At 48.5% G+C, this 26,906-nt stretch overlaps 1 protein-coding gene across 1 annotated transcript in view; it reads left to right on the forward strand.

The window, feature by feature from the left end:
* The window catches only part of SARDH (sarcosine dehydrogenase), a 107,309-nt gene that overhangs the window by 79,751 nt on the left and 652 nt on the right, over window positions 1-26,906 (forward strand). The window contains 5 exon segments of the mRNA XM_075324666.1: window positions 5,299-5,392; window positions 14,489-14,651; window positions 18,838-19,006; window positions 19,462-19,597; window positions 25,918-26,906. The exon segment at window positions 25,918-26,906 is cut by the window's right edge and continues 652 nt beyond it. Coding sequence (XP_075180781.1) covers window positions 5,299-5,392; window positions 14,489-14,651; window positions 18,838-19,006; window positions 19,462-19,597; window positions 25,918-26,043 — 688 coding nt within the window. The 3' untranslated portion in view covers window positions 26,044-26,906.

Here is a 26,906-nt window from a genome sequence, read left to right on the forward strand (position 1 = left end):
AGACATTGTGGGGTTCTGGTTAGTAGAGAGGTAATGTCAGGTCCAGAGAGGTAGATCTGTGTGTCATCGGCATAGAGATGATACTGGAAGCCGTGGGACTCTATGAGCTGTCCCAGGCCGAAGGTGTAGATGGAGAACAGCAGGGGTCCAATAACTGAGCCTTGGGGGACCCCGACAGAAGGGGGCGAGATGAGGAAGTGGTGTGAGAATGGTAGACGCCGAAAGTTCAGTCAGTTAGGTATGAGGAGATCCAAGATAGGGCCAAGTCTGTGATGCCCAGAGATGAGAGAATCTGTAGTAGGAGGGAGTGGTCTACTGTGTCGAAGGCAGAGGACAGGTCCAGGAGGAGGAGGACAGAGTAGTGTCGCTTGGCTTTGGCGGTTAGTAGATCATTGGTGACTTTGGTTAGGGCAGTTTCGGTAGAATGATGTGGTCGGAAGCCAGATTGAAGCCGGTCAAAGAGGGAGCAGGAAGAGAGGTATGAGGACAATTCAAGATGGACATGCTGTTCCAGTAGTTTTGAGGCGTAGGGGAGAAGGGATATGGGGCGATAGTTTGACACCGAGGATGGGTCAAGGGAGGGCTTTTTGAGGATGGGTGTAATGGAGGCATATTTAAAGCATGAAGGGAATACACCACTTGCTAGTGATAGGTTGAAGAGATGGGTTAGGGATGGGATGAGGACTGCGGTGATGTTGGGGATGAGGTGCGATGGGAGCGGGTCCAGTGCACAGGTGGTTAGATGTGATCTTGAGAGTAGAGTGGAGAGATTGTTTTCTGTCATGGTGGAGAAGCTGGATTTGTAGGAAGAAGGCTGAGTAGCTATGATGAGGGGCTCTGGTGATTGTGGGCCAAAGCTTGCTCTGATGTTGTCAATCTTCCGCTTGAAGAAAGAGGCAAAGTCTTCAGCTGAGATGAGAGGAGAGGGAGGTGGTGCTGGAGGACGGAGGAGAGGAGAGGGAGGTGATGCTGGAGGACGGAGGAGAGGAGAGGGAGGCGGTGCTGGAGGACGGAGGAGAGGAGAGGGAGGTGGTGCTGGAGGACGGAGGAGAGAGTTGAAAGTGTTGAATAGCTGTTTAGGGTTGTGAGAGAGAGGATATGAGGGATGAGAAGTAGGTTTGTTTTGCAGCAGTGAGTGTGGACTTGAAAGTGGTGAGGGACTCTTTATATGCAATGAAGTGCTCAGTGGAATGAGACCTCTTCCATCTGCGCTCAGCAATTCTGGAAGCCCGTCTAAGTTCTTTAGTCTGCCTTGTGTGCCAGGGTTGCCTGTTGATTGTGCGGGTTTTGGTGTGTGTGAGGGGGGCAGCTGATTCGAGAGCTGCAGAGATTGTAGTGTTGTATAAAGTTGCAGCGGCATCTGCATCATGTAGAAATGCAATGTCTGTGAGGGGGAGAAGGGACTGAGAAAGGGCGTGTAAATCAATGTGTTTGATATTTCTACGAGGGTGTGAAAATTTGTGGAGGGGGGGTTGCGTACTTGGAGAAGAGAGGGTAGAGAATGTGAGTAGGTTGTGGTCAGACAGGGGGAGAGGTGAGTTAGAGAGGTTAGATAGGGAACAGAGGCGAGTGAAGATGAGGTCCAGCGTGTGGCCATCTTTGTGAGTAACTGCAGAAGACCACTGGGTGAGGCTGAAGGAGGAAGCAAGTGTTAGAAGTTTGGAGACAGATGAGTGGGAAGTGTCAATGGGGATATTGAAATCACCCATGATGATGGTGGGGATGTCGGTGGAAAGGAAGTGTAGTAGCCAGGTGGTGAAATGGTCAAAAAAGGCAGTGGCTGGCCCTGGAGGGCGGTAAATGACAGCCAGCTGAAGGTTGGAGGGGGCGTAGATGCGTACGGAGTGCACCTCAAAAGAGGGGAGCGTGACAGAGGGTGGTAGTGGAATTGGTGTAAAGGAGCATTGGTCGGCCAGGAGCAAACCAACTCCTCCACCATGCTTGTTACTGGGGCGGGGAGGTGAGAGAGTTGGAGACCGCCATAAGAAAGTGCAGCAGGAGAGGCAGTGTCAGAGGGGGTGAGCCAGGAGAGACAGTGTCAGAGGGGGTGAGCCAGGAGAGGCAGTGTCAGAGGGGGTGAGCCAGGAGAGGCTGTGTCAGAGGGGGTGAGCCAGGAGAGGCTGTGTCAGAGGGGGTGAGCCAGGAGAGGCAGTGTCAGAGGGGGTGAGCCAGGAGAGGCAGTGTCAGAGGGGGTGAGCTAGGAGAGGCAGTGTCAGAGGGGGTGAGCCAGGAGAGGCAGTGTCAGAGGGGGTGAGCCAGGAGAGGCTGTGTCAGAGGGGGTGAGCCAGGAGAGGCAGTGTCAGAGGGGGTGAGCCAGGAGAGGCAGTGTCAGAGGGGGTGAGCTAGGAGAGGCAGTGTCAGAGGGGGTGAGCCAGGAGAGGCAGTGTCAGAGGGGGTGAGCCAGGAGAGGCTGTGTCAGAGGGGGTGAGCCAGGAGAGGCAGTGTCAGAGGGGGTGAGCCAGGAGAGGCTGTGTCTGAGGGGGTGAGCCAGGAGAGGCAGCGTCAGAGGGGGTGAGCCAGGAGAGGCTGTGTCAGAGGGGGTGAGCCAGGAGAGGCAGTGTCAGAGGGGGTGAGCCAGGAGAGGCAGTGTCAGAGGGGGTGAGCCAGGAGAGGCAGTGTCAGAGGGGGTGAGCCAGGAGAGGCAGTGTCAGAGGGGGTGAGCCAGGAGAGGCAGTGTCAGAGGGGGTGAGCCAGGAGAGGCTGTGTCTGAGGGGGTGAGCCAGGAGAGGCAGTGTCAGAGGGGGTGAGCCAGGAGAGGCAGTGTCAGAGGGGGTGAGCCAGGAGAGGCAGTGTCAGAGGGGGTGAGCCAGGAGAGGCAGTGTCAGAGGGGGTGAGCCAGGAGAGGCAGTGTCAGAGGGGGTGAGCCAGGAGAGGCAGTGTCAGAGGGGGTGAGCCAGGAGAGGCAGTGTCAGAGGGGGTGAGCCAGGAGAGGCAGTGTCAGAGGGAGTGAGCCAGGAGAGGCAGTGTCAGAGGGGGTGAGCCAGGAGAGGCAGTGTCAGAGGGGGTGAGCCAGGAGAGGCAGTGTCAGAGGGGGTGAGCCAGGAGAGGCAGTGTCAGAGGGGGTGAGCCAGGAGAGGCAGTGTCAGAGGGGGTGAGCCAGGAGAGGCTGTGTCAGAGGGGGTGAGCCAGGAGAGGCAGTGTCAGAGGGGGTGAGCCGGGTTTCTGTGATGGCGAGGAAGGAAAGTTTATTAGTGATGAACAGATCATGAATGTAGGATAGTTTGTTGCAGACAGAGCGAGCGTTCCATAGAGCTCCTGTTAGTGGGACTGGGGGAGCGGGGGCTGGGTGAATGGGTATGAGGTTTGCGAGGTTGCGGAAATTTGTGTTAGGTTGTGGATGAGGGTTTGAAGTGACAATAGGGATGTGGTGAGGAGGACCAGGATTTGGAGAGATATCGCCAGCAGTGAGGAGAAGCAGTGAGAGTGTTAGTAGGTGGGAGCAGGAGAGGCCATGAGGTGGCCACGTGTCTGGAGACACTGGGTGTAATGTGGAGGAAAATGTCTGAGGGGCAGGTGAGATGGGTGGGGAGGATGGAGGGAGAGATGGGTGGGGAGGATGGAGGGAGAGATGGGTGGGGAGGATGGAGGGAGAGATGAATAGTTCATTACTGGCTGTAGAGATCAGAGGGGGCAGTAGAAAGTGTAGTATTATAGGGGTGAAAGTAAAGAAAAACACAAACATTGTTTACACTGACTATGTATCCAGTTACCTTCCGGTCACTTCTGGCCCAATTCTGGCCTAATTCAATGCATCATACTTATATGGTGCAGACTTGTATTGGTGCAGACGAAAAGTCTTGTGCAGACTTTTAGTTGCCCCAATATATACACATACAAGTGCACTCAGCTGTGAAGGGGTGGGTTGCAAGACTAACCCCTTGATCACTCAAAAAAAAAAAAAAAAGATGCAGCTTAACATAGGCAACATAAACAAAGGTCATAAAAGGGGGGTGCAAAACAGGGGGGGAAAGATCACACAGATGCTGGAGGATGTCAGGAAGATATTGAAGCAAAGAAAGAACAGGTCAGATATAGTGCAAAAGTAGAGTGCATGAATTGCCATACCAGGTATTAGCACACACAGCAGAGCAAAGTGGAGTGAAGATCAGTTCATGGGAAAGTAGAGTGCATGAATTGACATACCTGTGGGAAGATAGACACGGTGATTAGATGATAGCAGATGATAGATGACCAAGTGCATCATAATATCTCTGGCCTAATTCAATGCATCATACTTATATGGTGCAGACTTGTATTGGTGCAGACGAAAAGTCTATGGCCAATAATCACTTTGGGATATTGTTTCGGACCCAGGACAGGGGTGAGGCAGTGCTCCCCTGTGAGGTCACTAGGTAGGAGGGGACATGGATTGTAGCCAGTTTGATAAAGACAATGTGGCCATTTTTTGGCTTGTCTTTACTCGGGGGTCATGTGTCAGATACACATGTGAGGAAGTCCATGAAACCCCGGTCGAACGGCGCCTCCCTGTGCTGTGGCCAGACGCATAAGGTAACTGCTTGATCTGTATGCCTGCTTGTGATCCATAACTTACCTGTAAATGTACTCTGACCTATGTATATATATTCTGTAAATTCCATATTGTATATATTGTAGTATCTAGTGTGCCCTTATGGCAATTAAAATATATAATTTAATCTTGGGCTGTTCTGTTATCTTGATCCTGCATTCCACGTCTGTGTGCTCGGCGTAATAGTTATCGTAATCGATTGGTGGCAGCGAGTTTATGCCAAGGACCATTGTGGGGCGACCAGTGAGATCTGGGGAGGCTTAGATATATTCCGTCCTCAGAGGTCGGGGAATATATACCTTACTCTCACCGGGAACCCTTCAATCATCGGCATAGTAGAATAGCGGCCTCCTGGCTTATTGTCGGGCAATTCCATAATTGGCCTGACTATGAGGGGCGCTAGAGAGCGCGTCACATGCTCGGTTTGTTGGGTGGTGGAAAGGGGGGGCTGTAACTTCCACTTCCTACCCCCTGTTTCATGACAGATGTATTTTGGCATAGTTAGCAGGTAAGAAGTCCGAGAAGGATGGATGACGGCCACTATGGGCTCATTCTAGTGGCCATATTGTTCCCTAGCTGAGAGTTTAGTGGGATTTCTGACCACCTCAGTCTCCAACAGACAATGCAGGAGTCCCTGATCACGGCTGCCCCCTACTGGAACAGACCTAAACTGCAGTCTACAGGGTAAAAGATCACATATAGAAAGGTTTGTCTTTATTAGACCATCCCTTTAATAGACCAGCTTGTAACCTTCTGTGCTCTGTCTTCAGCCGCTCCATTCTTCAAGACGTCCTGGATGAAAATCTGAGCAATGAAGCTTTTCCATTCTCCACTCACAAGATTGTCACGGCTGCTGGGTTTAAGGTATGGGCCATTTTCTTATCAGCAAGTAGGGGGCGGTGTAGTTCTCTCTTGTCTATGACAGCTTAGGTATACGTCCCTGGTGGTCTAGAGTAGTACAGTGGTTCATGGTAAATGCCCTGGTGGTGTAGGGTAGTAAAGGAGTCACTTGTTAATCACTTCTCTAGGCTGCGGCAATGTCTCGCTGTGTTACAGGTGGTACCTGGTCAAGTCTTTGGTGGCATATAGAAGTGTCAGGGCTTATAGTTATATCCCTCATGTTCTAGACCATCAGGGATATAACCATAAGCTCTGACACTTTGACACTGGTCTAGAACAGTAAGGTGAGTTGATAGTGAGTTTCAGGGTGGTCTCAGTTAGTGTGGATAAAAACCCTTGGTGTTATGATCCGGTAACCGTGGAAGATTACAAAAAACTGCCATTGGTTGGAACCCGGGCTGACCGCAATCCCCTGACTATCAGACCACACTAGAAGTAGCCGTGGAGCGTTCCTAAAAACCTAGATGCCTCGTCACAGCCTGAGAAACTAGCTACGCCTCACAGAATGAAATGAGGAAATCTACCTTGCCTCAGAGCAGTCCCCAAAGGAGTAGAAAGCCCCCCACATATAAAGATTACAGTGATATAGGAAAACACAATACTCAGATAGGAAAAATAGATTTAGCAAAGGCGAGGCCCAACTAACTTGATGCAAAGAAAAGGAAAGGAAACTGATTGTTGTCAGTACAAAAATCTTGCAGAAAAATACCAATCTCCTGATAGTAAAAAATGTCCCTGGAGGTCCAACGACCTCACCCCCACTATATCAGGTACTCTTGTAAATAATGGAAGAACAAAATACCAAACAGAACAGAAAAATACAGAAGAGCACATAATCAAGTTAGACAGGGTGAAAATCCCTTTTCCTGCAGGAGAACCAGCAAACCGGGAAACCCCCATGCTCACAACACAAGAGAAACAGAACTTCACCTGCAAGAAAACAGATACAAAGCAAAACAAGGAAAAACAGCACCTTAAGGTGTAAACCAGAAAGCAAGGCAAAACTGAAAACTTATCTGCAGAAGTCTTGCTCAGGGAAACATGAAAGGACAAAACTCCAGGCCAGGAACAGAGACAAAGGAATATACAATTATAACCGACGCCCGCAAGGCAAAAAGTGCTCTCCTATATAGACCAGACTTGTCTGCAATAGGACTTCCCTAATTCCCAATTAACACCGACACCTGTCTGAGTCACAGGCTCAGATTCAGCTCCACTACCATTCCTGGCCACCAGAGGGAGCTTCAAAACAGCACCCACACTGACGACATTCACAACACCTTGGTGTCTATGTCAGTTTCAGGACAAATGGTGAAGTCCCAGGTGGGCTAGGGCAGTTTTGGGCATTAGTTGTTGGTGATTTAACATACTAATAGAAATAATAATAAAGTCCCTGGTGGTCTAGAGTCATTTTATGGTCAATGCCCTGGTGGTCTAGTGGTGGGAGGGTCCTTTTAAATATGACGGGACTGTATAAAGCGGACAATGTGATGATAAAAGAGAGGACCAGAGACAAAGAGAAGATCATAGAATGAAAGTTAGAAGATTCACACAAGCACAGTGCTTTACAAGCTTTATAGACTATGACTATAAGCCATAAACTATGCCTGTGTTAAAGGGGTATTCCCATCTCCAATATTATCTCCAATATCTCCAATCCTATCCCAATATGTAGTAGGTGTAATATTAGCAAATACCTGCAATTAGAAATGTAGTATAGTTCTCCTGATTAGCTATGTTTCCTAGCTTATGTGCAGGACATTGCAGTAGCCTAGGTATCCATGGTTATGACCATGAGCAATTAACTAACTGTCAGTATAGGAGTGGTCATAACAATGGATACCTAAGCTACTGCCGTGCCCTGCACATGAGGAAAGAGAGATAGAAATGTTGTATAGTTTTCCTAATTAGTTATGTCTCTTACCTCATGTGCAGGGCATTGCAGTAGCTTAGTTATCCATGGTTAAGACCACTCCTATATTGACAGTTAGTTCCTTGTGGTGATAACCATGGATACCTAAGCTACTGCAATGCCCTGCACATGAGGTAACAGACAAAGAAATATAGTAAAGTTCTCCTGATTAGCCATGTCTCTTACCTCATATGTAGGGCATTTGCAGTAGCTTAGGTATCCATGGTTATCACCACAAGGAACTAACTGTCAATATTGGAGTGGTCTTAACCATGGATACTTAAGCTGGTGCAATGCCCTGCACATTAGGAAAGAGACATAGCTAATCAGGAGAACTATACTACATTTCTAATTGGAGGCATTTCATGATATTATTATTATTACACCTACTATATATTTGATAGGATCATGGAGATGGAAATACCCCTTTAAACAGGCACCAACGTAAGACTCTATACAGTCCCATTGTATTTAAAAGGGACCTCCCATCACTAGAGCACCAGGGCATTGACCATGAAAGGACTCTAGCCCACCAGAGCTCTGATTTAGGATGTCACGATGCTAGATTCTTCCATTGCAGCCATACCATATCTTCGAGGGGCTGTTTACAGTTATCCCGACCCAGGAGACACGCGCCAGTTATAAATTAGTCTGGCGTCATCTCCCAGTCCCATAGACCTACTACATTTCATAAAAAGAGGTCTGCACAATGCCATTCTGCTACCACGTGCTGTTCTGCGGCTGAGAACAGCAGCGATCGGCAGTGATCGCCGGAGGAACCTCTTTTGCAAGTGTTACTTTTTCCTGCAGTGCCACCGGTGGCCAAACGGAGCATTACACGATGCTTATTGAAATGGATGGCCTGATCGCAGAATGTAGCGGTACATTGGGTCCTCCGGGATAAGAGACGCTTTCTGGATGGCTTATTAAGTGTCTAAACCGTACGATCCCGATGCATAGGGGCCGCACATAGCCGGTTAATCCGCGCTGGTTGAGTCTTACACCCTAGTTTTGGCTGCACATTGCTATTCTGGGTCTGCAGGTGCTCGGGATTGTTCAGTGACCCCCCTCGGCCCCCTAGCAGCTGTGTTTTGTTAAAAGCTTCCTTTTTGTAACCCAAATAGGCTGCGGGATCCTCCCCGGCTCTCTGCCTCCATCTATCTCCTTGCCTGACTGATCTAATAGTATAATGGAGAAAAGAGCTCCTGGCCGGCCCCGTGTGCAAAAGAGCCTCCGAAAGTGCGCTCCTGACACAATCCGGGGGCCGCGAGACAAGCGAGGGCTTACGTGAGCATCATCTGCAATGCACGCGCCCTCCATCACTCACCGCCGAGGATTGCTGCGATTTGTACTTCATTTAACTCTGCTCCTTAACTCCTCGTGGTGAGAAAATAGGATCTCAGTGAAGCCAGTTACCGAGCCTCGGGATGGGGCTGCAATACCAGATCTTGCCACCGGTGGTGCTGTTTTCATGCTTCTGCTCCAATGCAAGCGGGTAGGGTGAGCTGATCCGACACTCCAGCAATCTAGACAAGTGGCTCCTTTACTGCCCTAGACCACCAGGGCTTTTATCATACTACTCTAGACCACCAGGGCATTTACCATACTACTCTAGGACACCAGGGCATTTACCATACTACACTAGACCACGAGGACATTTAGCATACTACTCTAGACCACCAGGGCATTTACCATACTACACTAGACCACCAGGGCATTTACCATACTACTCTAGACCACCAGGGCATTTACCATACTACTGTAGACCACCAGGGCATTTAGCATACTACTCTAGACCACCAGGGCATTTACCATACTACTCTAGACCACCAGGACATTTACCATACTACTCTAGACCACCAGTGCATTTACCATACTACTCTAGACCACCAGGGCATTTACCATACTACTCTAGACCACGAGGACATTTACCATACTACTCTAGACCACCAGGGCATTTACCATACTACTCTAGACCACCAGGGCATTTACCATACTACTCTAGACCACCAGGGCATTTAGCATACTACTCTAGACCACCAGGACATTTACCATACTACACTAGACCACCAGGGCATTTACCATACTACTCTAGACCACCAGGGCATTTACCATACTACTCTAGTCCACCAGGGCATTTACCATACTACACTAGACCACCAGGGCTTTTACCATACTACTCTAGACCACCAGGGCATTTACCATACTACTCCAGACCACCAGGGCATTTACCATACTACTCTAGACCATGAGGACATTTAGCATACTACTCTAGACCACCAGGACATTTACCATACTACACTAGACCACCAGGGCATTTACCATACTACTCTAGACCACCAGGGCATTTACCATACTACTCTAGACCACCAGGGCATTTACCATACTACACTAGACCACCAGGGCTTTTACCATACTACTCTAGACCACCAGTGCATTTACCATACTACTCTAGATCACCAGGGCATTTACTATTCTACTCTAGACCACCGGGGCATTTACCATACTACTCTAGACCACCAGGGCATTTACTATTCTACTCTAGACCACCAGGGCATTTACCATACTACACTAGACCACCAGGGCATTTACCATACTACTCTAGACCACCAGGACATTTACCATACTACTCTAGACCACCAGGGTATTTACCATACTACTCTAGACCACCAGGACATTTACCATACTACTCTAGACCACCAGGGCATTTACCATACTACTCTAGACCACCAGGGCATTTACCATACTACTCTAGATCACCAGGGCATTTACTATTCTACTCTAGACCACCGGGGCATTTACCATACTACTCTAGACCACCAGGGCATTTACTATTCTACTCTAGACCACCAGGGCATTTACCATACTACACTAGACCACCAGGGCATTTACCATACTACTCTAGACCACCAGGACATTTACCATACTACTCTAGACCACCAGGGTATTTACCATACTACTCTAGACCACCAGGACATTTACCATACTACTCTAGACCACCAGGGCATTTACCATTCTACTCTAGATCACCAGGGGATTTACCATACTACTCTAGATCACCAGGGCATTTACCATACTACTCTAGACCACCAGGGCATTTACCATACTACTCTAGACCACCAGGACATTTACCATACTACTTTAGACCACCGGGGCATTTACCATACTACTCTAGATCACCAGGGCATTTACCATACTACTCTAGACCACCAGGGCATTTACCATACTACTCTAGACCACCTGGGCATTTACCATACTACTCTAGACCACCAGGGCATTTACCATACTACTCTAGACCACCAGGGCATTTACCATACTACTCTAGACCACCAGTGCATTTACCATACTACTCTAGACCACCAGTGCATTTACCATACTACTCTAGACCACCAGTGAATTTACCATACTACTCTAGACCACCAGGGCTTTTACCATACTACTCTAGACCACCAGGACATTTACCATACTACTCTAGACCACCAGGGCATTTACCATACTACTCTAGACCACCAGGGCATTTACCAAACTACTCTAGACCACCAGGGCATTTACCATACTACTGTAGACCACCAGGGCATTTACCATACTACTCTAGACCACCAGGACACTTACCATACTACTTTAGACCACCAGGGCATTTACCATACTACTCTAGACCACCAGGACATTTACCATACTACTCTAGACCACCAGGACATTTACCATACTACTCTAGACCACCAGGGACTTACCCCAAACTGTCATAAACAGTGAAGGACTTTACTATTTTGCCATAATCTGCCCCACACTTCCTGGGACTTTACCATTTCACGTTAAACTACCAAAAGGCCTTTACCATTATTCCGCCCTAGACCACCAGGGGGCTCACTATTATGTCCTAGATTATCAACGATAGAACCATGAGCCATGACACTGCTATAAACCAACAAAGGCTTGTCCAGCTATCCCATATACTGCCCTAGACCACCTGGGGTATTTCTAATATCCCATATACTCCTCTAGACCACCTGGGACATTACTAATATCCCATATACTGCCCTAGACCACCTGGGACTTACTAATATCCCATATACTGCTCTAGACCACCTGGGACTTACTAATATCCCATATACTGCCCTAGACCACCTGGGACTTACTAATATCCAATATACTGCCCTAGACCACCTGGGACTTACTAATATCCCATATACTGCTCTAGACCACCTGGGACTTACTAATATCCCATATACTGCCCTAGACCACCTGGGACTTACTAATATCCCATATACTGCTCTATACCACCTGGGACTTACTAATATCCCATATACTGCTCTAGACCACCTGGGACTTACTAATATCCAATATACTGCCCTAGACCACCTGGGACTTACTAATATCCCATATACTGCTCTAGACCACCTGGGACTTACTAATATCCAATATACTGCCCTAGACCACCTGGGACATTACTAATATCCCATATACCGCTCTAGACCACCTGGGACATTACTAATATCCCATATACTGCCCTAGACCACCTGGGACATTACTAATATCCCATATACTGCCCTAGACCACCTGGGACTTACTAATATCCCATATACTGCCCTAGACCACCTGGGACATTACTAATATCCCATATACTGCCCTAGACCACCTGGGACTTACTAATATCCCATATACTGCCCTAGACCACCTGGGACATTACTAATATCCAATATACTGCCCTAGACCACCTGGGACTTACTAATATCCCATATACTGCCCTAGACCACCTGGGACATTACTAATATCCCATATACTGCCCTAGACCACCTGGGACTTACTAATATCCCATATACTGCCCTAGACCACCTGGGACATTACTAATATCCAATATACTGCCCTAGACCACCTGGGACTTACTAATATCCCATATACTGCCCTAGACCACCTGGGACATTACTAATATCCCATATACTGCCCTAGACCACCTGGGACATTACTAATATCCCATATACTGCCCTAGACCACCTGGGACTTACTAATATCCCATATACTGCTCTAGACCACCTGGGACATTACTAATATCCCATATACTGCTCTAGACCACCTGGGTCTTACCAATATCCCATATACTGTCCTAGACCACCTGGGACTTACTAATATCCCATATACTGCTCTAGACCACCTAGGACATTACTAATATCCCATATACTGCCCTAGACCACCTGGGACATTACTAATATCCCATATACTGCTCTAGACCACCTGGGACATTACTAATATCCCATATACTGCTCTAGACCACCTGGGACATTACTAATATCCCATATACTGCTCTAGACCACCTGGGACTTACCAATATCCCATATACTGTCCTAGACCACCTGGGACTTACTAATATCCCATATACTGCCCTAGACCACCTGGGACATTACTAATATCCCATATACCGCTCTAGACCATCTGGGACATTACTAATATCCCATATACTGCTCTAGACCACCTGGGACTTACCAATATCCCATATACTGTCCTAGACCACCTGGGACTTACTAATATCCCATATACTGCTCTAGACCACCTAGGACATTACTAATATCCCATATACTGCCCTAGACCACCTGGGACATTACTAATATCCCATATACCGCTCTAGACCATCTGGGACATTACTAATATCCCATATACTGCCCTAGACCACCTGGGACATTACTAATATCCCATATACTGCCCTAGACCACCTGGGACATTACTAATATCCCATATACTGCCCTAGACCACCTGGGACATTACTAATATCCCATATACCGCTCTAGACCATCTGAGACTTTTGTATCCTGGGACATTACCATTATGGCCTAAGCTGCCATAGAGCATTTTACCTCTAGTTCTAGAGCCCCTGTGATATTTTTTTTTTCCAGCAAGTCCCTCACTTTTACCGGTGTATGGCGGTATTATGTGGATGCTTGATGCAGACAGGCAGCTTTACGTAGGTATTACATTACAGCATTGTATAGGAAGTGGATGGCCGTGTATAGCAGCGTTATTTAGATAATATATGGCGGTATTATGTGAAAGCTGAATTCTTAATGGCACCTTTATATAGGTATTACATCACAGCATTGTGTAGATGGCAGTGTATAGCAGTGTTATTTAGATAATATATGGCGGTATTATGTGGACACTGAATGGCAGCTTTATGTAGGTATTACATTGCGGCCTTGTGTAGATGGCAGTGTATAGCAGTGTTATTTACATGCGGTAATATTTAGGCACTGCGTGGTGGTATTATATTACAGCATTGTATAGGAAGTGGATGGCCGTGTATAGTAGCGTTATTTAGATAATATATGGCGGTATTATGTGAAAGCTGAATTCTTAATGGCACCTTTATTTAGGTATTACATTGCAGCATTGTGTAGATGGCAGTGTATAGCAGTGTTATTTAGATGCGGTAATATTTAGGCACTGCGTGGTGGTATTATTTGGGCGTTATATGGCGGTATAATATATAACTTCGCAGATTTTTGCTCTACACATTATAGCGACACAACAATCTCTCTTTTTACTTATACCGGTTTTCATTTTGGATTTTAACCCTTCACTGGTTATATCGATCTGATGGGTCTGAGGCGGTCCCCGAAATATGCTGGGTAACCGTGCAGATGTATCCGATGCGGCGGCTCCTGGATGAATGAGTGCGTGTGGAGGAGACGGCCGGATCTCCATGCATTTATGTGTAAATCTCCCTGATTAAAGTCCGGTGTTGCAGGGTCGCCCCTCATCAGACCCAGGGGAACCCTCCATCCACTCATTAATCAGCCAGCAAAGCAAAAACGAGGAATCGATAGGAAAGCAACCACGGCAGCCAAGTAATGGAGAATATGCTCTTGGCCGCACAGATATGGCCAGCAGGGCTAGGGGGGCGTCGAGGACAAGCCTCTCCGCCATATTGTGCACCCATTGATCAGACGGCCACAGTGTGCACCCATTCGGTCACCCGTATACATGTAGGATGCATAGGGGGATGTAAGGGGTTAACTCCAGGGTTGCATTAGCTTCTGCACTACGTGAAAGCACTTTAGCTCCAGGCTGCCCCTTTGGTAAAACCAATCCTCCGCTCTGATGGGATCCGCTCGACGCCTTCTCCTTTTTTTTTTTAACTCTTCCCTCTCTCCATCCAGGTACGCGCCATCCGGCTGTCGTTTGTAGGAGAGATGGGCTGGGAACTGCATATGCCCAAGGAGGCCTGTGTGCCCGTATACCGAGCCGTCATGGAGGCCGGGGCCAAGCACGGGGTCGGCAACGCGGGGTACAGAGCCATCGACTCTCTCAGTATCGAAAAAGGTGAGGATCCTCAAATGTCGGTGCTGTGGTGCCGCCATCCAAAGGGCAGGGACAGCAGAAGGGTTTTTGCAATTTTAATGAATGGAAACAGTCAGCAAGTATGATAACTGGGGCTTCGGTCTGCACCAGTGCCACATGAGCAGGTGTCGCCCTTTAACAGATTTTACTTTGGGCCCCAGGAGTTTCAGAATCCTATTTTGGGTCCATACATACTGACAATCGAGCCTTATAATAATTAACGTCTATAAGATCCATCATCAGCAACTTGCTGATAGTCTATTATCTGCAACTTGCTGATGGTTTCCATTTAGCAACGCAGTTCCTGAGGCCCCTGAGCTTCAAGGTCCTACTCTAGATGCATTCATACTGAAAGTCAAGCCACAGCAGGACATCTTTATGCATTTAACGTCTATAAGATCCATCATCAGCAACTTGCTGATGGTTTCCATTTAGCGATACAGCTTTGGAGGCCCCTGAGCTTCAAGGTCCTACTCTGGATGCATTCATACTGACAGTCAAGCCACAGCAGGACATCTTTATGCATTTAACGTCTATAAGATCCATCATCAGCAACTTGCTAATAATCTATCATCTACAACTTGCTGATGGTTTCCATTTAGCAACACAGCTCCTAAGATCCCCGAGCTTTGAGGTCCTACTCTGGATACATCCATACCAAAAGTCGAGCTGCAGCGGGACACCTTCATGCATTTAATGTCTATAAGATCTATCATCAGCAACTTGCTGATAATCTAGCATCTACAACTTGCTGATGGTTTCCATTTAGCAACACAGCTCCTGAGATCCCTGAGCTTTGAGGTCCTACTCTGGATGCATTCATACCGACAGTTGAGCCACAACGGGACATCTTTATGCATTGCCGTCTGCAAGATCCATCTTCAGCAACTTGCTGATGGTTTCCATTTAGCAACACCGCTCCTGAGGCCTCCGAGCTTCAATGTCCTACTCTGGATACAGTCATACTGACAATCAAGCCGCAGCAGAACATCTCCATGCATTTAACGTCTGTAAGATCCATCATCAGCAACTTGCTGATCATCTGTCATCTGCAACTTGCTGATGGTTTCCATTTAGCAACGCAGTTTCTGAGGCTCCTGAGCTTCAAGGTCCTACTCTAGATGCATTCATACTGAAAGTCAAGCCACTGTGGGACATCTTTATTCATTTAACGTCTATAAGATCCATCATCAGCAACTTGCTGATGGTTTCCATTTAGCAACACAGCTCCTAAGATCCCTGAGCTTTGAGGTCCTACTCTGGATGCAGTCATACCGACAGTCGAGCTGCAGCAGGACATAGTCCTGCATTTAATGACTACCAGATCCATCATCTGCAACTTGCTGATGGTTTCCATTTAGCGACACCGCTCCTGAAACCCCTGAGCTTCAAGGTCCCGCTCTGGATGAATCCATACTTATATCCAGATACCGGATCTGTCATCTGCAACTTGCTGATGGTTTCCAAAGGAAGAGATGCAACATGTTAACAATCTGATGATTGGGGTTTTTAGGTTGGAGTCGCACCCAGATACAGGGGGGCCCTAACGCCCCATTACCACATAAGAAGACCCAATATAGGGTACAGATGTAATGGCTGTCTTCTCTTCGCAGCTATACACAGCACATACTGCAGGGGGCGGCAGAGAGCACACATTGGCGAGATAATGAAATCTGAGATACAATCGGACACTTGAAAACTCGGAGATAAAATAAGATGTATATTTTGTAAGCGTATTTCTCGTTTTCTGCCTATTTTCTGCCTCAGTGACGGTAATATCGTTTGCGTGCGACCTTTCCCTTTAAATAGGTATTTAGCCAGCGTACAAGGAACCAAGGGCACCGGATCCAATCTCCTCGGTCGGTGTCACATTGTCTGCAAGGAAAACCTTCACCTAGAAATTGAATTTCGCGATCTCCGCCGCTTCCTGACGGCGTTTTTGAAGTTCACATAAAACATGTATGAATGTGAGCGCAGGAAAGCCTCGGAGAAGACGGAACGTGACGTCTCGTTTCCTTAGACCTTCGCTAAGTGAATTGAATGTCGAGGTCTCATTAGAAATGAAAAGATATTGACATGTGCAAATGGAGATAAATTGCCGCGTCTCAAAACAAATGTCTCGGCGTGATTAAGAGGTGTTTTTTTTTTTCTTTTTTTATTCATCTGTGACATGAAAAGCTGAAGGAATCTTCATTCTCCCGGAATAAGAGACGTGAAGAGAGCGGTGACACTTTTATGTGGGATCACACGGGAGACTTTCCGCTGTCGTTTAACAGATGTGTAGATTTAATGACGGTCCCCGAGCGGCTCCTGTGTCACGCTGCGACGGTCATTACCGCGAGTCACGGATGACTAAAGAACTGGAGGACTCGAAAAAAAGCAAAACGATGACTTAATGGAAAATTAAGGACAATTAGCGCTAAATATTTATAATAGCTTTAATGGTCCCAACATCTGTCCGTAGTGCCGCTTACTTAAAGCCGAGGCGGAATTTGATACTTGTTTATAATAATTAGGATTAGATCAAAGTGTATCTAGCCAGTGTCGGTTGCAGAGGGTCCAGTGTCGGTTGCAGAGGGTCCAGTGTCGGTTGCAGAGGGTCCAGTGTCGGTTGCAGAGGGTCCAGTGTCGGTTGCAGAGGGTCCAGTGTCAGTTGCAGAGGGTCCAGTGTCGGTTGCAGAGGGTCCAGTGTCGGTTGCAGAGGGTCCAGTGTCAGTTGCAGAGGGTCCAGTGTCGGTTGCAGAGGGCCCAGTGTCGGTTGCAGAGGGTCCAGTGTCGGTTGCAGAGGGTCCAGTGTCGGTTGCAGAGGGTCCAGTGTCAGTTGCAGAGGGTCCAGTGTCGGTTGCAGAGGACTAGTGTCAGTTGCAGAGGGTCCAGTGTCGGTTGCAGAGGACTAGTGTCAGTTGCAGAGGGTCCAGTGTCGGTTGCAGAGGGCCCAGTGTCGGTTGCAGAGGGCCCAGTGTCGGTTGCAGAGGGCCACTGTCGGTTGCAGAGGGTCCAGTGTCGGTTGCAGAGGGTCCAGCGTCGGTTGCAGAGGGTCCAGCGTCGGTTGCAGAGGGTCCAGTGTCGGTTGCAGAGGGCCACTGTCGGTTGCAGAGGGTCCAGCGTCGGTTGCAGAGGGTCCAGCGTCGGTTGCAGAGGGTCCAGCGTCGGTTGCAGAGGGTCCAGCGTCGGTTGCAGAGGGTCCAGCGTCGGTTGCAGAGGGTCCAGCGTCGGTTGCAGAGGGTCCAGCGTCGGTTGCAGAGGGTCCAGCGTCGGTTGCAGAGGGTCCAGCGTCGGTTGCAGAGGGTCCAGCGTCGTTTGCAGAGGGCCGGCGTCGTTTGCAGAGGGCCTGTGTCGGTTGCAGAGGGCCCGTGTCGGTTGCAGAGGGCCCGTGTCGGTTGCAGAGGGCCCGTGTCGGTTGCAGAGGGCCGGTGTCGGTTGCAGAGGGCCTGTGTCGGTTGCAGAGGGCCCGTGTCGGTTGCAGAGGGCCTGTGTCTGTTGCAGAGGGCCTGTGTCGGTTGCAGAGGGCCCGTGTCGGTTGCAGAGGGCCCGTGTCGGTTGCAGAGGGCCGGTGTCGGTTGCAGAGGGCTCGTGTTTGCAGCTGAAGACCCGTGGCTGTTGCACGCATAGTAATCATTAGTATGGCTGGCAGATAAAAAGTTGAAACAACAGCGCATGGTTGGGGGGGAGATCGCCTCTGTGACTGCCCCTGGTATTGGAGATGAGACCCCCATAAAAGGGAGAAGGAAGAGACTGGCCGACACGGTGTCCCCCCGAGAGGAGACCGCAGCAGCATGTGGTCTGAAGTAGCTGATTTTCAGGAGCATGGGTGCAACCACTAAGCAACAGCGACTGCAGTGATCCCGGAGGATCGGTCCAGCTGAGCCAGGGGTGCTGCGAAGGCACGGACCTGGGGTGAGAGAGCATCTGATGTAGAGTGCCCCCATCAATACTGGTGAGAAAGGGAACTTCACAGGCAAAATTGTAAAAGTGCTCCTAAGAGTGGGCTGAAAGCATCAAGTCGTGTGGCGTTAAAGTGTTGGTGGAGAGAGTAGAACTTGTGCATATTTTTGGAAAAGACCCTCCATATTGGGTCCCCCTCCATATAGAGCCCACAATATGACTGCACGTGATTGAGGGTCATGGACTTGTATGTAAACTTCCTCCTGTGCCTGTGGTTTTCTAGGCTATCGGCACTGGCACGCGGACCTGCGCCCCGATGACACCCCTCTGGAGGCCGGCCTGGCCTTCACCTGCAAACTCAAGTCCAGCATCCCATTCCTGGGACGGGACGCTCTGGAGAAGCAGAAGGCTGAGGGGCTTTGTAAGCGGCTGGTGGGATTTACTATCAATGAGTGAGTGTTTTGCTTCCCTGATCTTGTGCAATTGCTATACCTCCTCTCCTTAAATACTCTGTGCTGCTTGTGGGTTTATCAGTATAGAGCCCTCCTTCTTTCCTTTGCTCTGCCACATTCACCTCTGTCCTCGGTAATACCATTATATTGGTTCACAGGGTATGGCCAAACACAGAAACAACGTGCTTTTTTTCTCCTGAAATCCTCTGTGCTGCTTGGTTACTTTTCCCTACACTATTACTTGTCTGGCAATTCAGAGATTGATAAAATAAAATGCCTTTTTGAATTGGATTTTCTTGGCTGCTTGGTTCTGGTTTCAGGTAAGAAGGACCAGGCTGCAATACCACGCTCCACCTGTGGACCAGAGTGGCGCTATTTCTGGTAGAAAGCAGCCATCAGCCATATTTTTCTTTTAGATTTATTCCCACAATTTCTTACTTCTTGAATTTATCCAGGCAGGTCCCTTTATTTGGGCTGGAAGCCATTTGGAGGAATGGAGTAGCTGTCGGTCACATCAGGAGGGCGGACTTTGGATTTGCAATCAATAAAACCATTGCATATGGGTACATCAGAAATCCTGACGGGGGTCCGGTGAGTGCCAGTTTATTTAGTCAACTTTCAGACCAATCAGAAATCTGATTTTAAAAAATCCCATGTAGCTTAGACCAATGAGAGGAGACTAAATGGGAAAAAAAAATGCAATGGCGTGGGTGGAGGGTACTTTGACACAAGAGAGAACCTACAATAGAGGCAGACTCTTTGGGGGAGGGCTGGCTACCCACTGGCTACACCCATCTCCTTTCCTATTGGCTGCCGAACAATCCTCTTCCCTGAAGAACCACACTACAATAGAGCAGACTCTTTGGGGGAGAGACGGCTTAGCATTGGCTACACCCATCTCCTTTCCTATTGGCTGCCCAACAATCCCCTCCCCTGAGGAACCACACTGGAAATCTACAATAGAGGCAGACTCTTTGGGGGAGAGACGGCTTAGCAGTGGCTACACCCATCTCCGTTGCTATTGGCTGCAAAGCAATCACCATCCCTGAGGAATCACTGGAAACCTACAATAGAGGCAGACTCTTTGGGGGAGGGCTGCCTTTGCACTGGCTACAACCATCTCCTTTACTATTGGCTCCCCCTGCAATCCCCACCTCTGAGGAACCACACTGGAAATGTACAATAGAGGCAGACTCTTGGGTGTAGCTAATGCTAAGCTGCCCCCCCCCCATCTCCTTAGTGTGGTTGCTCAGGGGTGGGGATTGCTGGGCATCCAGTAGCAAAGGAGATGGGTGTAGCCAATGCTAAGCCGGTTCTCCCCCAAAGAGTCTGCCTTTATTGTAGGTTTCCAGTGTGGTTCCTCAATGGAGGGGATTGTTGGGGAGCCAATAGCAGAAACCTACAATAGAGGCAGACTCTTTGGGGGAGAGCCGGCTTAGCATTGGCTACACCCATGTCCTTTACTATTGGCTGCCCAGCAATCCCCACCCCTGAGGAACCACACTGGAAATGTACAATAGAGGCAGATGCTTTTGGGGGGGGCAGATTAGCATTATCTACACCCATCTCCTTTGCTGTTAAGCTGCCCAACAATCCACTCCATTGATGAACCACGCTGGAAATCTACAATAGAGGCAGACTCTTTGGGGGAGAGACGGCTTAGCATTGGCTACACCCATCTCCTTTGCTATTGGCTGCTCAGCAATCCCCTCCCCTGAGGAACTACATTGACAGTAAACATGGGAATAGAAAGTTTTTCAAAGGTAAATGTTCAGAGATAAAACTTTCATCCCTATTGTCCTGAGTGGCATAACCTGGCACCATAATTGGGGGCCCATTTTAAGTGATGCTGAGGGGCCCAACTTGATATTTAAGCAAGATCTATTAATTGACTTCCTATGTTAAGCACGAAAACTGATAGGGTTAAAGCTAAGACTAAGGGATACCAATTTTGGGAATCGGCATGAATTTTCTGCATTGCCTACGAGCGTGGATTTTTCGCTATACGTGACGTTCCTTGTCTATTTTTTTGCAAAACCCAATTCTATTCTGCACATAATGAACGACTATTTAAATAATGTATTTATTTTTGGGCTATTGTCGGGGGCAGGTGTAATGATTGCCACCAGAAAGGAGCCGTATCTGCGCTTTACCTGTCAGTCCCCCTGAGAGGCGCCATTACCCCCAGAGTAAAAATAATCAGTAATTGAGTAATTTTCCTCTCACCTCCTATAACACCTCTGCCGCTGTGTATTAAGCTGTGTGTTACACAAGGTTAAACATCGCCTAATTGATCAGTCGGGAAGAATTCAGTGCATAGGAAGAAAAAAACGGAAGCTATTACTGTCACACATCTATAAAAAAATGGAGACGTTTATTTTTTTGCCCTTGTAAAAAGTTGCAGTTTTCACACTGGCCACTGGATGGCAGCATAATGAGTTTCACTGTGGACTGGTAGAGAAAAATAAAGCATCTCGCTTTACAGCCTACAGTGAAGCTGCATCATTCTCACTAATAGGGGCATATATACATTAGGGAGAGGGGTCAGCGAGCAGATGGGGCTCGTTTGTGGGTTGAGCAGGGGGCACGAAGAATTTACCTTGGCTGTTTCAGAAAAATCCAGCAAATTTGGAACCATTTGAATGTCTGTTGGTTGCAAATCTACGAACCAATTGTAGAGTTTGAGTCAATGTCACAAAGGCCACGGGGGCGTCAGTGCAGCAAACAGGTGAGGCACGAGGGAAACAGGTAGTAGGGGCACTGGAAGCCGCAGGCAGATAGGAGACTGGTAGCAGAGGTACTGGAAGCCGCCGGCAGACAGGAGACTGGGAGCAGAGGTACTGGAAGCCGCAGGCAGATAGGAGACTAGTAGCAGAGGTACTGTAAGCTGCAGGCAGATAGGAGACTTGTAGCAGAGGTACTTGAAGCCGCAGGAAGACAGGAGACCGGTAGCAGAGGTTCTGGAAGCCGCAGGCAGACATTAGACTGGTAGCAGAGGTACTGGAAGCCACAGGCAGACAGGAGACCGGTAGCAGAGGTACTGAAAGCCGCAGGCAGACAGGAGACTGGTAGTAGAGTTACTGGAAGCTACAGGCAGACAGGAGACTGGTAGCAGAGGTACTGTAAGCTACAGGCAGATAGGAGACTGGTAGTAAAGGTACTGGAAGCTGCAGTCACACAGGAGACCGGTAGCAGAGGTACTGGAAGCTGCAGGCCGACATTAGACCGGTAGCAGAGGTACTGGAAGCTGCAGGCCGACATTAGACCGGTAGCAGAGGTACTGGAAGCCGCAGGCAGACTAGTACTAGACCAGTACTAGACCAGTACTAAAGGTACTGAAAGCAGCAGGCAGACAGGAGACCGGTAGAAGAGGTACTGAAGAGGTACTGAAAGCAGCAGGCAGACAGGAGACAGTCCTAATTTCCTGTGGTGGCTAATGTACCCCTGACCTTACCGTTGTGAATGATCTCCAACCACTAGTCGAGCAGAAATCAGACCCGAGTTCTCCGCAGATTCTTTCTGTCTCCGTTCCTCGTATATCATAAATCAGTAACGATCATATACCGTTGACCATAGTCTTCAGAAGACCCGGCCACCATTAATATAATGGTGCAGTTCATCATATAAATTGGCCCAGCCTTATCGATCGCTGTATTGGCCCGGAAAGCTCGTTAGTGGTTTGGTTTATTTTTTTGAAGAGGTTAAAAAAAAAAAAAAGACTCATTAAGGAAAAGGGGGCACAAAATGCAGGATTTATCTTCCTGCCGCTCTTACGACCCATCACACACAATGCTCGCTGGCACTTATCAGTGAAATGAATCCGGCACCACATAAAGCTACGGCACATCTCATTCCATACCAGCTGTTTTATGTCACATTCATTAGCTAACGAGCTATTTTACAACCCGGATCCAGCTGGCGCGGCCCTCTGGAGAACGTTATAAGTTGATGGTTGGTTCACTGGTTGTTCAGTCTCGTAAAATATGGTCAGATAATCAAGACCTGGGGGTGATGGGCGCAGCGCTGAGGAGCCGCCCGGGGGCCAGGATAATTAATCTACCTATAAAGCTGAGGAACGGCACGTTGTGCAAAGAACGCTCCATCTACATCTAACAAACTCTGAAGCAGCATCTCTAGGCAAGGCCGGGCCGACATCTCCCCACCAATACTTGCCATTGACCAGTAGAACAGGAAACCACGGCTGGGTTTGGGGATGAGCATCCTTAGCTCAATAATCCCCTACAGTTGACGTGGCTGCCACCGATTACCTGGCACTAAATTTTCAGTCCACCATGGATCAGAGGGGTGTTATGGGATAACCGAGGACCAGAGCTCCTAAACTGGCCCTTGTGATGGGATAACCAGGGTCAAGGGCTACTAAACTGGCCCTCAGGCTAAGGATGCCCTCTCTGATGGGATAACCGAGGACCGGGGCTCCTAAACTGCCCCATGTGATGGGATAATCAGGGTCAAGGGCTACTAAACTGGCCTCCAGGCTAAGGATGACTCCTGTAATGGGATAACCCGGGACCAGGACTCCTAAACTGGCCCTCAGGCTAAGATTGCCCTCTGTGATGGGATAACCGGGGACCAGGGCTCCTAAACTGGCCCTTGTGATGGGATAATCAGGGTCAAGGGCTACTAAACTGGCCCTCAGGCTAAGGATGCCCTCTCTGAGGGGATAACCGAGGACCAGGGCTCCTAAACTGCCCCCTGTGATGGGATAATCAGGGTCAAGGGCTACTAAACTGGCCTCCAGGCTAAGGATGCCTCCTGTAAAGGGATAACCCGGGACCAGGACTCCTAAACTGGCCCTCAGGCTAAGATTGCCCTCTGTGATGGGGTAACCGGGGACCGGGGCTGCTAAACTGGCCCTTGTGATGGGATAATCAGGGTCAAGGGCTACTAAACTGGCCCTCAGGCTAAGGATGCCTCCTATGATGGGATAACCAAGGACAGGGGCTCCTAAACTGCCCCCTGTGAAGGGATAATCAGGGTCAAGGGCTCCTAAACTGGCCTCCAGGCTAAGGATGCCTCCTGTGATGGGATAACCGGGGACCGGGGCTCCTATACCAACCCTCAGGCTAAGATTTCCTCCTGTAATGGGATCACCAAGGACTGGGGCTCATAAACTGGCCCTCAAGCTAAGGATGCCCCCTGTGATGGGACAACCAGGGACCGGGGCTCCTAAACTGACCTTCAGGCTAAGGATGCCTTCTGTAATGGGATAACCGGGGACCAGGGCTCTTAAACTGGCCCTCAGGCTAAGAATGCCCCCTGTGATGGGATAAGTGGGGACCGAGGCTCCTAAACTGTCCCTCAGGCTAAGGATGCCCCCTGTGATGGGATAACCAGGGCTCCTAAACTGGCCCTCAGGTTAAGGATGCCCCCTGTGATGGGATAACCGGGGCTCCTAAACTGGCCCTCAGGCTAAGGATGCCCCCTGTGATGGGATAGCCGAGGACTGGGGCTCCTAAATTGGCCCTCAGGGTAAGGATGCCTCCTGTTATGGGATAACTGGGGACTGGGGCTCATAAACTAGCCCTCAGGGAAAGGATGCCCCCTATGACGGGATAACAGGGGACCGGGGCTCCTAAACTGGCTCTCAGGCTAAGATTGCCCCCTGTGATGTGATAACCGGGGACCAGGGCTCCTATACTGGCCCTCAAGCTAAGGATGCCCCCTGTGATGGGATGACCGGGGCTCCTACACTGTCCGTCAGGCAAAGGATGCCACCTGTGATGGGATAACTGGGGACCAGGGCTCCTAAACTGGCCCCCCAGGCTAAAAATGTCCTAGCTGTCCCTGATCCCAGAGATATGTTTAATGGTGACAATGACTGGGCCGCCTTCCTTGCCTTACTCCTGAACAGCTCTGATTGGCCATGACAGGTGTGTTTGAACTCACAGATGAGGATAAGCAGGGGAAAAAAACTCAATCACATAGCACACTCACACAGAGGTATTAGACAAACCGTGATAAAGAGGAAACAACAAAATGACGGGAGAACTCGACGCACAAAGTAATACAATCACCAGCGGGACTGGGATACAACAGCACACGGACCGATGTAGCTAAAGCTATAGTCGGCATAGGAAGACAGGCTCTACGTCTTACAAAGGCGAGGAGAGACTGTGATAGGTCTCCTGCAACATGTGATCCAAGAGGTAACCAGCAGGCTAGCAGAAATTAACTCCTGCAAGCCCGATCACTAATGAGAGCACAACTGGGATATAACCGCACAAGGACCGGTGTAGCTAAAGCTATAGTCGGTATAGGAAGACAAGCTCCTCCATCTTAAAAAGGCGGGGAGTGACTGTGATAGGTCTCCCACAATGTGATCCAAGAGGTAACCTGCAGACTAGCAGAAACTATCTCCTGCTAGTCTGATCACTAATGAGAACACAGCTGGGATATAACAGCACAAGGACCGTGTAGCTAAAGCTATAGTCAGCATAGAAAGGCAGGCTCCACCATCTTAAAAAAGCGGGAAGTGACTGTGATTGGTCTCCCACAACATATGACCCAAGAGGTAACCAGCAGGCTAGCAGAAATTAACTCCTGCAAGTCCGATCACTAATGAGAACACAGCTGGGATACAACAGCACACAGATCGGTGTAGCTAATGCTATAGTCAGCATAGGAAGGCAGGCTCCGCCATCTTAAAAAGGTGGGGATTGACTGTGATAGGTCTCCACAACATGTGATCCAAGACGTAACCAGCAGGCTAGCAGAAATTAACTCCTGCGGGCCCGATCACTAATGAGAACACAGCTGGTCAACGACCGAACCTGTCTGCGCAACTCAGAAGCACCAAAGCAGGCATAGAGAGGAGTGTCAGACTTGGATTCTTCAAAAAAATTAATTTACTCCATTGATATTGACGCCTGATTTTGATCTTGTTTCTCCAGGTCACTTTGGATTTCGTTCGCAGCGGAGAATACGCCCTGGAGAGGATGGGGGTGACGTACCCGGCGGAAGCCCACCTCAAGTCACCATTTGACCCCAATAATAATCGAGTCAAGGGGATTTACTGATATGGTCTTGGTGACACAAAGTGATTACAAGACAGACTTATTAACCCTTAGCCACTGAGATTCAATCATTGCCTGGAGAACTTGTAGATTGACCGATGAAGCCGCCATCTTGGCATAAAGGACAAAAGTAAATCCTAAAGCCGATAATGTATTACCTGAAATAACTGGAATATTGCCATATTAATAAGTCGTCTATACCCTTTTTTATGATAAGGGATGATTATTGGCATTGTCATGGTCCATGATTAGATATAGATCAAAGGTTTGGCCAATGGACCCTTCCAATGCTTAAAATGGGGCTATGATGTTTTATCACGTGTCAGGACCTGCCGTCTTACTCACCCGGTCAGCAGTCAGTAACAGCCCTCCTGATTGGGAAATGAGAATTTGCTTTCTGTACAAGAAATGGGGGTGAGCTATGGATGCTCTATGCAGATCCCGAAATTTTTCTCATGGTAATAAGCTTAGAGAAACATGTCTTCCAACTTATCTTAGCCTAGCTTGTGTGAAAGGAGGACGGATTCCTCTCATTTTATTCCCTTTGTTCCCCTGAGTATTTTGCATTTTGATTTTTTAAAATCTGTTTTATGGTTCCAGAGATATGGGCTATTTTATATGGTCTTACTAAGGGGGCGTGGCTTGCAGGATCCTCAGGGGCGTAGCTTTGCATAATTACCCTGTGAGCCACGCCTCTTTGTAAAGACAAAATGATCACTAAATAAAAAGGCCAATATCTATGGAACCTTATGGTGTTTTTTTACAAAAAAAAAAACGAATACTCACGGGAACAGCCGGAATAAGGTAAAAGCAAAAACTTTTGACCGGGTAACAGGTCTTCTTTTTATATTAAGGTAGATTCCGTG

This window comes from Anomaloglossus baeobatrachus, chromosome 9 (assembly GCF_048569485.1).
Source record: "Anomaloglossus baeobatrachus isolate aAnoBae1 chromosome 9, aAnoBae1.hap1, whole genome shotgun sequence".
Classification (NCBI taxonomy): Eukaryota; Metazoa; Chordata; class Amphibia; order Anura; family Aromobatidae; genus Anomaloglossus; species Anomaloglossus baeobatrachus.